Below are 14804 nucleotides of genomic sequence, written 5' to 3'. Positions count from 1 at the left end.
TATCAGGAGAGCAGGACCAAGGGCGTACCTGTGCGCCCTTGGTCCTTAAGGGGTTAAAGTTGGCAGAAGCTTACCCCTCCCTCCCTACTGAAAACACAGACATGCTTTGCCGATTCAAGAGTGCATTCATTTAGGGAACCAGGATAGATAGCTGTTGGCCAAACAAGCATACGGTCAACTGCTGTCAAATGTGTATGACCAGATTAAGAGATGGAATGGGGCCCCCCTCCGGCCTTTATCTGGCCCCGCCATGTGTAATATACGTTTTCAACCAGAAATGTTCCAATGATTAAAGAAGACAACAGAGCCTCGATAAAAGACTCTCTTTAATAGTAAATAATATGCAAGAATTGACTTCTGTACATTTATTCTCAAAAGGCAGCAGCCATACAAGTTTTGCAAACTCTACAGAAAGAAAAAAACATCCAGACTGTATCAGTAATTCTGGTAATTTTCAATACAATATAACACAGCTGTTTGGCATTACCAAATATATTCATATATATATATATTAATTTATATATATATATATTTATAGAGTTATGTACATGTGCTGAAAAAAAGTTGCAAGTGCACACTTTTTTTTTTTTTTTTTTTTTTTAGGAATCCATCCATGTGTCCAAATGTAACATTCAGGATTTGTGTTGATTGGACAAGGCACAGAGAGTACAGTATACAGCCTTCAATAACTTCTGCTGATTGGTCTTGAGGCTGAATAACTATCTGGATGCCCTGGGAGCCTGAAACATGAAACTTTGTGGATCCCAGTGACGTCAAAAGGTATAAACCTGTTATTCCCCAATATAGTCCATTATAATTATTATTATTATTTTTAAAGATTTTATTGTAAGTTCCTTGTACAGTACAGAAAAGGAAAGAAAATTTACAGAAATATACTGTGCTTAAAAAAACAAATAAATAATTGATCAAAAATTTCCAAAACCAAAATATCAATGTGATTAATGGAGCAAACCCAACTAACAAAGACACAATGAGAAGCAATAAGCCAAATCACAGGGAGGACAGGTACAAAAGGGAAAGACAGACAAGACTAATATGGGGTGAACAAGGGAAAAAGAAAATCCTTCATATGCTAAGGCAAAATGATTGGCTAAGGCTGCCAAGTTGTGTCAAACTGTGCCTAAGAATCCTTAAGAAGAGTGGTAAATATCTTGTTAGCCATAATCCAATTGAGCTTATTCGTAACCAACTCCAATAAATAGATTGGGTCTTCCAGCTTCTAGCAATACCAACTTAGCTGCCATGAAAGTAGATGAATTTTCTTGTGTGCCCCTGAAATCAGAGAATTCAAATGCACCTTTTCTAGTTTCTTTTGCAGATTAATTCCTATAATAGAGAATATGAGACAATCTTATCTAGTATCTATGAATGCATGAGCATTCCCACCAGCAAAATCAGAATAATTCTTGCCAGTCTGGCATCAACCAGATACCATCTGAGCAGCACCTTCCAACAGCACCTTTAAGTGAGCTATTTGTTGGTATTGTAAATGTTCTGATTCTGTAAGGCTATGAAAAGTCTAAAGTGGGAAACAGACTTAGTTCCCTATCTATTAAGTCATAAATTGACTTAATAGATTGATTTATTTGTCCTGTCAAATGCCAAAGGTGTTAAACCAGGAGGGAAAGAAGAGTTTTAACCCCTTAAGGACTCAGCCCATTTGAGCCTTAAGGACAATTTTATTTTTACGTTTTTGTTTTTTCCTCCTTGCCTTCAAAAAATCATAACTGTTTTATTTTTTCATTCACAGACTAGTATGAGGGCTTGTTTTTTGCGCAACCAGTTGTCCGTTATAATGCTATCACTCACTACTAAAAAAAATACTTTTTGTGTGGGGAAATTTAAAAGTAAAACCACAATTTAGCAAATTTTGTAAGGTTTCAATTTCACACCGTACAATTTCTGGTAAACATTACATGTGTTCTTTATTCTTTGAGTCAATACGATTAAAATGATACCCATGATAACATACTTTTCTATTACTGTAGCGCTTAAAAAAATCGCAACGTTTTTAACCAAATTAGTACATTTAAAATCCACCTATTTTGAAGGCCTATAACGTTTTCATTTTTCCATATAACCAGCGGTATGAGGGCTCATTTTTTGTGCCATAATCTGTACTTTTTATTGATACCATATTTGCTTATATACAACTTTTAATACATCTTTTCTAAATTTTTTGGGAATAAAATGTTATAAAAAAAAAAAAGCAGCAATTTTGGACTTTTTTTTTTTTTTACGTTCACACCGTTCATCAAACGTTATCATTAACATTATATTTTAGCAGTTCGGATATTTACGTACTCGGTGATACCAAATATGCCTAATATTTTTTTTTACACTTTTTGGGGGTGAAATATGGAAATGTAACAATTAAAGTTTTTTTTATTGGGGAGGGGGTTTTTAAAATGTTTTGTACTTTTTAAAAACTTTTTTTACTTTTATTTTTACACCTTAATAGTCCCCATAGGGGACTATTTATAGCAATCTTTTGATTGGTAATACTGTTCAGTGCTATGTATAGGGCATAGCACTGATCAGTGTTATCGGTCATCTTCTGCTCTGGTCTGCTCGATCACAGACCAGAGCAGAAGACCCATGGAAGGCAGTGAAGGCAGGTGAGGGGACCTCCATCTGCCATTCTGGATGATCTGATCACTGCGGCAGCGCTGCGGGCGATCCGATCATCCATTTTAGTGACCGCAATGCTGCAGATGCTGTGATCTGTATTGATCACGGCACCTGAGAGGTTAATGGCGGACATCTGCGCGATTGCGTGCCGCGCATGACCTGAGCATCGCTCCAATGCTCATGGTTATGTATAGGACGTAAATGTACGTCCTGGTGCGTTAAGTACCACCTCACCAGGATGTACATTTATGTTCTGCGTCATTAAGGGGTTAAAGAAGAGAGGCTGCAGGCATTTGGGGGACTAAAGGGGGTAACAAGCTCTAGGGCTATCACATAAAGCTAGATGATGTGAAAAGTAAGGAGAAAGAATGATGTTTCTGCACTTTGGAAGGGCCCATGATGCCAGGTAAACAAAGCAGCTGGGAAATGTCTTAGGTGCAATATGGACCCACACAGGAGCCTATGGGGGAGATTTATCAAAACCTGTCCAGAGGAAAAGTTGACCAGTTGTCCATAGCAACCAATCAGATTGCTTCTTTCATTCTGCAACCTGTGAAAAATGAAAGAAGTGATCTGATTGGCTGCTATGGGCAACTGGCCATCTTTTCCACTGGACAGGTTTTGATAAATCTCCCCCAATGTACCTACACTTAGCGAGTGAATCTGGATGATATTTTTTATATTGGGCATACCCAATAATCTTTGATGTTGTAATGCATAGTGTGTGGTGAAATCCCACCATTCTACACTTAGAGACCCAGGCAAAATTCAATAGGTAATGTTGGGAAGGTATCCAAAAGGTCTGGTAAAATAAACATTTTAAGGGAGGCAATCCTGCCTTAACAGGACCATTTAAGGCCTGATCAGACTCCCAGGTCTTTCTTAATCTCATTCAAAAGGGAGGTATATATAAGGTTTCCTGTAGACAGGAAAAAATATTGAGGGTATAAACAATCACCAAATAGACAGTTTAACCATACATTATCATAGGGTAACATTAAATGCTTCTGATTTGGTAGGAATCAACTCCTACCATCAGCTGTGTGGTTATCCCAATTAGGATACTTTAGGGGAATAAGATCAATATTCCTGTGAGTCTGGTCTGGTGCCTGCCCCCCAAGTGGGTAAAAAGCCCCTTGGTCCACATGAAAATAAAGTAAAATACTCAAATTAATCTGAAGGGTCAGTATTTTGGTCAACAATTTCTTATTGTTATTTATCAAAGGTTCATTATTATAATTTTTTTCCAGTCAAACATCTGAATTGTATAGCATGGTAGATATTAAACAACATTAGTTTAACAAATGAAAGAGCAAGTATCAGGGCCATATTAAATGTTAAGGAGAACAGTCCAAGTTTTAAAATTGAGCTTTTTCTTTTTTTTTTTCTCTTATCCATGCGTTGTGTTTTGTATTGAAGCTTGGCACCATTCACTTGAATAGGGAAAAGCTGAAATAAGATGCATAACAAATGTACAAGAACAATACTCTTTCTACAAAAAGAAGATTTCAGAAACTTCTGTTCTAATCCTAGAAATCCTAGAAAGGGAAGTAAGCCAAAAATTATTATTATTATTTTTTTTAAATACAACATATAAATAGAACACATATACCTCATGACTGTCTATAATCTTTGAGATCATTGTAGGTTGTAAGTGGATTTAAGGGAGAAATAATAGTAAAAAATTTTTTGTTTTGGTTTTTTTTTGTAGAAAATTGAAATGTAATCAATGGAATCACAGTATGTATCGTATAAGCTACATGTCCAATGAATCCTTTTTATAAGAGTGGTCTTCTCAAAGAAAATGGCCACTATGCATATTGAATATTGGACTGAAAATCCATTATACAAAACATGGTTTATATAAGGGGGTGGTTTGTTTATAGAGGTGGTCTTTTGGGAAGGTTTCACTGTAATTGCATTGTGGTAAAATTGTCTACACAAAATAAAGTAAGTGTAATGTTAATCTAGAGCATCTGTCAAATACACAAAGAACGATTTACTGGCTTGGACCAATTTCTGGTGAGCAGCATATCCATTCATTATTTATCTCTATGAGGCTTGAGTCTAAAGAAATTTGAGTGAAATCATGAGTCTATATGAATAAATCTGTGGGGGGGGGGTTGGGGGGGTTGGATCAGCAACATCACCTTGTTGAATCCAAAGAGAAGAGATCCAAGGCACCTCAGAAGGTTATGTTTAAAAGTATTTATGGGTCAAAAAGAGATAGCAATGCTTATGAACTTTCTGAAGTTGTAAATCTAGGAAGACCATAAGGACTAAAATGTTGCTGTCTCTTTATGATGTGTCACATTATAACATAAACATGATCTTTTGTGGTGTTTGAGACAACTTCTCTTTGGACTGTCTAAGGCACAACATATTTCCACATAGTACTGAGCATATGTCATAGTAAGTGGGGATGTTTTGATCAGGGAGGGTGCATGTAGGTGCTTAGACCCCCACAGAGGGAAGAGTTTGGCTGAGAGCTATGCTCATTCATTTTTGATTGGCTATGCTTGTAGAGCAGAGTCCCTCATAGATCACTATAATGAAGGGGAAAAAGAGCTCAACTGAGAGCTATGCCCATTTATTTTTGATTGGCTTTGATTGAAGTTGTTGTAAAGTCTTTAGAGCCCAAACATCACTATCTGCTCTCCAGGGAGAGCGAAGTGAAAAGAACTGTCTCTTAGATTTAGGGATCAATGGGGGTTCCAGCACCAATACTTACACCAATTGAAATATCTGACATACAGTGTCACTATGGCATGTCAAAAGTTCTAATAAATGATAGTCACCTTTAAAGTATTGATTCACTACTAATGGTTTTTCCTCATAATGTAGGTCATTCCATCCATTACAACAACCTACAATAATATCATTATAAGAATACCTTCAATAAAATAGCTGGGGGCTGGGAAAACTCTAAACCCTCAAAGTTTCTCTTCAGGCCATCACCAGCTTACAGGCTGTTTAACAAAACCATGTAGTCTAGTGACCATTCAATATCCAGTGCCCTTTCCTAACTCATCTCTTAACGCAACATATCCTGGCATGAGTGATATGAGATGACCAGCTTTTCACAACATCATGATTTGGTGACACTCAGTGATTGTTATGTAAATAAAGCCTTTTGAGTGTTTTGTTAACAAGATGTGATGTTTTGTTGGACTGTGTTCATGAAAAACTGCAATGCTTAATGAATCTATAGGACACAGCTACAAGTCCAATTGCTTACTCCATAGCCTTTATTTACTTTACAGTTCTCTTTTTTTTCTGGACAAAGCTTCACTTGTGCAGATGTTTTTGAACTCATTTTGAAATATTTCTTTCATCAAGCTGAATTCCACAGAACAGCCTTAGTTTAGTAGCCAAGACAACAGGGAACTATGGAACTTTACGGAAGTATTTTATTGATTAGCTTGGGGCATGGTTATGTATTTGGATATGTAGGATGGGGTACAATTAGATTGCTTTAACAGTGCTTTGGAGGCACTATCAATACAATGCAAGTTATGTGTTATTTTGTTTTTGGAACATGTTCAATAGCAGGTGTTTCTTCATGCTGTTTTGTAAACATGACCTAGAAACACCCAAGCATCTATTTCTGGAGTATGTTAATCCAGCATCCTTGAATTCAGCATTTTCTCCTGCTACAGGATCCACAACTTGACTTCTATTTTATGTCCAATCAAGTTGGTCAAGGTATGTTACCTTACCAAGTATCCTATCCTCATTACCTCCACTGATGAAGTATGGCTGGTGGAAATATATATATATATATATATATATATATATATATATATATATATTCTAATATATATTTTTTATATTTTTTTAACAAAATAGTCAAAATGATTTCAATAAACCTTGAAGCATTGCCTATATGTGCAGGGTATGACAAGGTTGAGCTATGCATTGTCCCTCAGAACCTGCTCTAAACATAGCACATCATATTAGTTTTGATCAATGAGTTGTATGAGATTAGAAATACATGGCTACATTCTTCCATAAACAGCCCCACTATTGCCCATAGGCATGAATGAACCTCCATTGCTTAACCAGACACTTTGCTAAGGCAAGAATGGTGTTGGGTTTGGAAGAAGGCAGCCAGACTAAGAATTGACATAGCACAAGTCTCTATTTTATTCTCACGAAACGTAATTGCACTTTTTTAGTGAATGCCTATGTCATGAATGCCTTCATTACAGCAGTCTCATACAAATATGTTGTCAGATAAGTCATTTCAATATTGTGGCTTATGTGTCTAGAAGTTATAGTGATATTAGAAAGACTCTTAATGCTTACATGTGACTTTTCTATGTAAAGTAGCTTTATAGCTCTATAGACCTGAAGGGTATCTCTTTTGTTAAGATAATGACTTCTTTATCTACAACCAATTTCCTTTACATAATTTGGGACTATTTTTTTTTTACAACTCAATAGTTCTAGTTGTTGAGGGTTATGCCAACTGCAGATATGCATTGGACATTATCTAAAGTAAACTGTATTATGCCAATAGCTAAAATAACACATCTGATTCCAGTCATTGTGCATTAAATACTTGGTATGATCATTTCAGCATGGCTCAGTATTAGCCCTTGTGTTTTCCTCATATCAATAAAACTGTTCATGTTGTGTAAGATTGTAGCGTAGATCTGGAGAAGGTCTATTGTTCCTTAGCACGTAGTATTGGGTGGTCTTCTCTATGTTCAGATTATATGCAGTATTTTACTTGTTTGTGGAGCACTCTTCATCTGTGGCATCATTGTTTTATGCCATATGTTGTCTACTACTATCAGAAATTGTTTCTTTAATTACTGTACAAAGAGTTATGGTTCCTAAGATGACACTACAAATAGCAGTTTTTTTGTGGTAGTTGTAAAAGTAGCCCATGTTTAATAAGGACTCATTGTATTTAATGATACACAGTGGGTTAACAGTTTTAACCGTGATACATATGGCATCTTGTGCAATTTCACCACTACTAATAGCGTGGTTGAGTTAGTCTTAAGACATTACCAATTTTCATAGTAGTGTTGAGACTTACTGTATCTTTATTGGGAACAATACTGTAGCTTTTCTATACTGAACTAAGAAAACTATCTCACGCTAAGGAAGAGGTCAGACATCATCATACTTAGCTAGGGCTATTTATGAATGGAGAGATCACGTTCATAACAATAGGTGCTTGAAAAAAATATTAAAGCCCCAAGCAAATGACAAGCAAATATCTTGTCTGACTTTTACCTCACTTCTCTATTTTCAGTCCTGATGTTTCCCCTTTCTCAACCTCTGATGTTGCATTAATATTTGGGCCAAAAATGCAGACTTACGCCAAAAATACAAACTTACATTGAAATTTAAGATGTTAAATCCAGTGTTGAGAGGACACTATTAATTGCATTCTAGCAAATAAGATGACACCACAGATGTTCCATGCTATTGTCTTGACCTACCTATTAGGCAAGCCTATAGTCAACATAATGATTGTATATACTGTCATAAAATTTCATCAAGAACTGGTGACATCAGGAAAGCTGGCAATGCATATTAGATGGTTTATGGTTGAAGGCTCTTTCTAAACACTGCTATCTTTCTCGACATGCTAAGCATGTGGGAGGGTTGCCTTGTGCAGACATTTCTGAAAACATCTTCAGCCCTACTACAACAAAGGCTTGAATATATTGAAACATACCTGATCTACAGTCAAGGGACATTTGGGAGGGCACCTTACATCAATGACCGATCCTGTTGGAGTGAGAGGACTCAACCAACATTGATCTATGTCCAGCTATGAAATGTCTTTAAATGTTAGCAGAATAGAGTTCAACTTAAGAAAATACCTGTATTATGAACAAGTGACATATACTCTTTGAGTGTTTGTTTTTCACTTCTGATTCTATTGATAGTCAACTACTCCGCACAATATATTTACACGCTGTCTGAAAAACACATCTGTGAAACAAATGCTAACCTGCAAACACTGACTTTGGCCAACAGATGCGATTACTGGTAGCAGTAATAACTTTGCATTGTACAACGGGATTTGGTCCTGCAGAGACATCACACAAAATCTACATGCCAAGGATTATCAGTTGTGTTGGCTATTGCATTCTATTCTCTCTAAGGCAAAGCAGCTTGGGGAAGCTGTATACAGAAGGAGTCTACTTAGCATCATTATACAGTGTAACATGTTCTTTTATGGTGATACTTCATCTCTATTTCCATCCTGACCTTGAATTGGTGATTGAAATAACCAAATACCACATTCTTTCAAAGGTAAGTGTTTGCCCACAGGGAAAAAGGAAGCTTTTAGTGTCTAGGCTTCCAAATACCCAAGCTGGTGGATGGCTTTTTCTGGAGACCTTTTTTTGCACAAATAAGGTTCCTTTAAAGAATGTTGCAAAGCTGATTTGTAGAGTAGCTACTTGTCTTCAGCCCTGCTGTCCTTATCATAGATATCTTCTTATCCTTACTTGTGAAGTACAAAACAAAGGATGTCGCCATTTTATCCTCTTGCTTTCTGTCTTCTCAGGAAAAGACTGGGATCCAGCTTGAAGATAGGCCTCCACAATTCAGGACAAACATATTGTCTCAAAGTCCATTCTGCCTGCTGTAGGAGAAGTCTGGATCCTCTGAATGAGTATCTGATACCAGTGACAGTTTGGTTTGTGTCCTCCCTATTTCCTCTAATGCACATGCCAAAGAATCCAAACTTCCGTCATAAGGATGCCGTGCTTCCCATAGGTCCAAGATGACGGCCGATGGGCTGCTCTTTGTTGCAAAGTAGCATAAGTTCCTACAAACAGAAAAGGAACACTTTAATGTAATGTTCAAATATAGACCAGACAGCAGGTTTGTGCTTGTGCAGCGCTAATACATTTTCCCAGATTTACTATGCCTAATGTGCCAGAATTTTGGTCCACACACACCAAAATTGTGGCATACAGCAAGTGAGACACTTTTGTTATGCTGTGTGCACCAAAAAGAACAAGAAAATGGGCCTCACTCAACGGGAAGAGGCCTACCAGGAAAGGATATGTGACATTATTGCCTAAGTTGTAGGACATTTAGTAAGCAGTGACCGCGGTGTATTTGCTCAAAAGTCTGAAAAATTGTGCCTTTTGTGCAAAAGTGTGAAACTTTTGTATAAATATTCTGCTTTTGCCAAGGGGGAGGGAAGAAGTCAGTAAGGGAGCGTGGCTTTACATGGGGGGGTGCAGGGGGGCCGTGCTCCCCATATGCAACTTCAGACCTGATTTGCAATAACAAAGATTTTCTCTTAGAGATGGCAATTTTTTTCAGCTAAGAGATGGCTCACATTTCTACACCAGGCACAATGAGAAGCCACAGAGCTGCTGGATTTAAATGCTGCTAAATGTGGACTAAATGTGTACCGGGGCCATATTCAGGTTTTCCTGTTTCTAAAATGATAGGGTGCATTCACATCAGGGTTTGTGCCTCCTGGGAACGGATGTGATTTCTGAAGCTCAAATTGGCTGCGTCGGTAGGATCAGCACAGGCTTCATTCAATTCAATGACCCACATGAAGTCACTTTCCAACTGTATCCAACTTTTCTGAGCCATAAGTCGGATGCAGTCAGAAAATGACTCAAATGGAGTCACTAGGTAACTCCGTTCGGGTCATAGTATTAAATGACATCTGTACAGGGTACGATTGCAGCTGACTTGAGCCTTGGAAAGTTTGAGAAATCATACCTGTGCCTCACACAAAACTTGATGTGAATGCACACTTACATTCTCCATATCTAAATTTGTACTATATTTTATATTGAAAAAGTTTCGGCTAAAAATGTGTCTTAGAACTTGTCTAAACCTGTAAAATTTACTCAAATCCAACCTATTGTTCCAATTAGAGATGAGCAAATCGAAGATGACAAATCCAAATTCCTTAAAAATTTCATGAAAAATTAGATTTGCAACGAAAGTGAATATCTCCATGATTTTATCACGCAAATTGCTTCATTAAACTCCATTTAGTGTGGTCCAGGCTCCAGGGCCTCTAAAATGGCAGATGCACATGTGAGGACATGAGGAAAGGAACTCTGGGAAGGAGGGAGGCGGGTAGGCGGGATGACCCTGAATCACATGCAGGATACAGCCTATCAGCAGCCAGTGACCCCTGTGATGTCCCAGCCCTATATAATCGGCAGCCATATTCCGGATCGTCACTTCATCCTTTCACTGCAGAGAGATAGGACAGACGTCCCGTGTGTGTGTCACACAGAAAAGCTTTTTCCAGCAGCGTTTCACCTCCTAGTCACATCAGCATTCTGGTGGACAGAGAGCAGTGCTTTTTGCACAGCAAATATTTTTTACTGTAGTCATCCACTTCACAAGTGAGATCTCATATCCCCCATTCAACAGTTGGTGGGTTCCTCAGACACAACCCTCAGTTGGCATGGCCCGGGAGCAGTCCCTGTCCTCCCATTGCCTCTGTCCTATGCTGTTCCCTCCCTTAAAGAAGTATCTTATGCTGTGGGTTCAGCACCACTATTCAGTGAGGACGATCTAATAGAGGACAGTCAGCAGCTACTGCCCAGACAAGCAGTGGAGGAGACATCTTTTGCTTCCTCCGCTAGGCGGGCAAGTAGTGATGAGGAGAGTGGCATGGGAGGGGGTGTTGCCAGCATTCAGGGTCTTGTGAAGCCCTATTGTCTACTCATGCTGCTGCCAGCTCCAGGCTGTGCCATTCAGCCACTATATGGTTTACTGATGCAGCAAGGCCTGGTACATTACCTAAAAATACGCTATGATAGCACTAGCTACAAAAATCTTCAATTAAAATTAAAATTTTAAAATTCATCTTTTAATCTCCAAGCGTTGCCATTCCGCCACTATATGGTTTACTGATGCTGCTGGGCCTGGGACATTACCTAAAAACATTTTATGGTTGTACTAGCTACCATAAATCTTCAATTTAAATTTACAAAAATATCTTTAATCTTCTCTATTATGAGGCCCTTTGGTCTTGTCAGGCTGTTGCCACCTCCAGACTGGGTCGTTCTGCCACTATATGGTCTCCTTGTGCTGCCGCCAATTCTAGGCTGTGTCATTCTGACAGATTATGGTCTTTTAAAATTACATATAAAATATCTTTATTCTCTTCAATTTTGACGCCATATGGTCTCCCTGCTGCCAAATCGATGCTCTGCAGCAGTGATTCTAATAGAAATGCCTGTAATCTGCATGTCATACTGAATAACACTATTATTTCACTAACACAGCACACTCCCTATGCAAAGTGCTCTAAACCACTATTGAGGTTCTCAATAGGCCAGAAATCGCTATTTTTAACAGAGATTTGGTGCAAAAATATTCGACCAGAATTGCTTGAATCAAATTTTCAAAAGTTTGTTCATCTATATTCCCAATTATATAATATAAAAAAGAAAAGTTAGCTAATATAAACAACATTTCAAAACATAGGATCTTTGGGTTTGCAGAATTTCAGTGATCTAGTCACTTCCTCCATATATGATTCTTACAAGATACTTTGGTAAGATATGTGCTCTAACAACCCTGCATTGGCTTTTTAGTCATTCAGGAGAAAGAGTTCCTTTTACAAAATGATTGTAATTCTAGTGTTAAAAATAAGAACATTTTCCATTGTAAATGCTTCCTTCTGGCATACATTTTTTAGTCAGTTAATACGGTAGTTTTATTCTCCCTTCTGTCAGGAGACATGTACTAATGATGACCTGAGTCACTGCCGAGCCATAGTTGAAGCTATTTTTACCGGTAAGAACTCTGTGTACTAGTAGAGGGCTAGAAAGCCCCATGTCCTGCAATGAGAGGTGGAAAGGCTACCAGAAAAGGGGTTACAGTGTAGTATTCAATGTTGGCTACTAGAAATGAGCGAATTTTTAAAATATTCGATTTGGCCAATTTGCCAAATTTCCCCCCAAAAATCAGTTTGGTCCGAATTTATTTGTGGCAAAACACTAAAAAAAACGACTATGTCTCACCCACAGAGAGCCTAAATTGGGGTGTAGAACACTTTGCCTTGCTGTAACACACATAGGGTGTGTGTTGGGTTTGTGAAATAATACTGTTATTCAGTATGACATGCAGATAAGAGGCGTCACTATTAGAATCACTGTCGCAGAGTGGCACAATGACAGATCCTGGAGGTGGCGGCAGCATGAGGAGAACATATAGTGGCTGAATGACATAGCGTGGAGTTGGCGGAAGCATGAGGAGACCATATAGCCTCAATAGGTTTGTAGAACACTTTAGTGAAATAATACTGTTATTCAGTATGACATGTAGATTGCAGGCATCACTATTAGTATCACTGCCACAGAGCGTCTGGATGTGGCAGCAGGGAGACCATATGGCGTAAAAATTTAAGAGAATAAAGAGATGTTTTATGTAATTTTTATTTATTTTAATTTGAATTTATCAAAAAAATTTGAGTACCCATTCTAGTGAGCATCGAGCTGGCGGTCCTCCGCCAGGCGAGGCACCACTTGTACCAGCCCCTGCCTCTCAGCAACCCCCTGACTGTGAAAGTGGGAATGTTTCATTTAATCAGTTATGGCTCATTGTTATGGCTCCAACCTGTTTCATTAGATTCTTGTGGTAATTCCTCGGGTAATATATGACGTCGACGACAATAGGGCCTCAGTCTTGAAAAGATTACATTGATTTTTTTAAATTTAAATATAGGATTTATATTAGATTCACAAGTTTAATGCCCCGGTGTTTACTTTGAACTAATACTGTATGACCACAAAACCCAATCTAACAAGGAGTCACATGGCAGAGCTTAGAGGTGGCAGCAGCTCGACGAGAGCATAGGGCCTCACAATAGAAAAGATTAAAGATATTTTGTAAAATTTGAATTGAAGATTTTAGATACATGAAAATTTAAAAAGGTTAATCTAAGGTGCCAACAGCATAAGGAGACCATATGGTGGCACAATGACAAAGCCTGGAGGTGGCAGCAGCATAAGAAGACCATAGGGCCTCACAATTCCAAAGATTAAAAGATATATTTTAAAATTGTAATTGAAGATTTATGGTAGCTAGTGCTACCATAAAAAAGTTTAGGTAATGTCCCAGCAGCATGATGAGACCATAGGGCCTCACAATTCCTAAGATTAAAAGATACATTTTCAAATTTAAATTGAAGATTTATGGTAGCTAGTGCTACCATAACAAATTTAAGGTAATGTCCCAGCAACATGAGAAGACCACATGACGGCAAAATGACACAGCCTGGAGGTGGTACCAGCAAGAGTAGACCATATGGTGACAGAATGACACAGCCTGGAGGTGGCAGCAGCCTCACCAGACCAAAAGGCCTCACAATTTAAAAGATTAAAGATATTTTTTTTAAATTGCATGTCGCCAATGTAACATCATCCGGATACTTGATGAAAAACTGCCATGCCACAGAGTAGCTGATGTTCTCCCCAACAGTCCAAACTGACTGACTGCTACTGCCGCTGACTCCAGGGAACCATGTTCCACTACCTCCCGGGAAGGTAGGCTGCCAAGAAGCAGGTGGTTTACCCCGAGCACGTTTGGCTCCAGACTTCCCACTGCTGCGACCATGCAGACTCCAAACCATGCTAACACCTTTCTGGCTCAACTGCTGTCTAACGGGCAACCTGCCACCCTCTTTTCCTGATGATGAAGCCCCTGCTGCACCCGGCTCCCAAGTGTGATCGGCTTCATCATCATCGAGTTGTGTCAGCACATCACTGATTTCCTCCTCTTGTTCCTCAACAGTGTGTGCTTCAGGAGCCTGAATGCTCCCAACACCACCTCCCATGCCACTCTCCTCATAACTACTTGCCAGCCTAGCGAAGGAAGCGGGGGATTTCTCCTCCACTTCTTGGGTGGGCTGCTGACTGTCCTCTAGTAGATTGTCCTTACTAAAAAGTGGAGCTGAACCCACAGCATAGGATACTTCTATGGGGGTGGGAACAGCATAGGACAGAGACAAGTGCAGGACAGGGACTGCTCCCGAGCCATGCCAACTGATGGTTGTGTCTCAGGAGTCCATCGGCTGTTGACTGGGGGTGTCAGATGTCACTTGTGATGAAGTAGATGACCGAGTGACTTCTCTGCCTGACATACTTAGTGAGTATATGAGGGGAGTCCAATATGCTTCTATA

At 38.8% G+C, this 14804-nt stretch overlaps 1 protein-coding gene across 5 annotated transcripts in view; it reads right to left on the bottom strand.

Annotated features, from left to right (window-relative positions):
* Nucleotides 1–308: 308 nt before the first annotated feature.
* The window catches only part of UNC5D (unc-5 netrin receptor D), a 670113-nt gene continuing 655617 nt past the window's right edge, over nt 309–14804 (bottom strand). For 4 of the 5 annotated variants that reach the window (XM_056571520.1, XM_056571523.1, XM_056571522.1 and 1 more), the window contains one exon: nt 871–9454. In XM_056571520.1, the coding sequence (XP_056427495.1) occupies nt 9250–9454 (205 nt within the window). In that variant the 3' untranslated portion in view covers nt 871–9249. Of the gene's footprint in view, nt 9455–14804 lie in introns of all 5 variants that reach the window. The other variant, XR_008892301.1, reaches the window with a different exon arrangement.

This window comes from Hyla sarda, chromosome 4 (genome assembly GCF_029499605.1).
Source record: "Hyla sarda isolate aHylSar1 chromosome 4, aHylSar1.hap1, whole genome shotgun sequence".
NCBI classification, from domain to species: Eukaryota; Metazoa; Chordata; class Amphibia; order Anura; family Hylidae; genus Hyla; species Hyla sarda.
The sequence above is the reverse complement of the archived record's forward strand: the minus strand, read 5'-3'. Positions and strand labels throughout refer to the sequence as shown.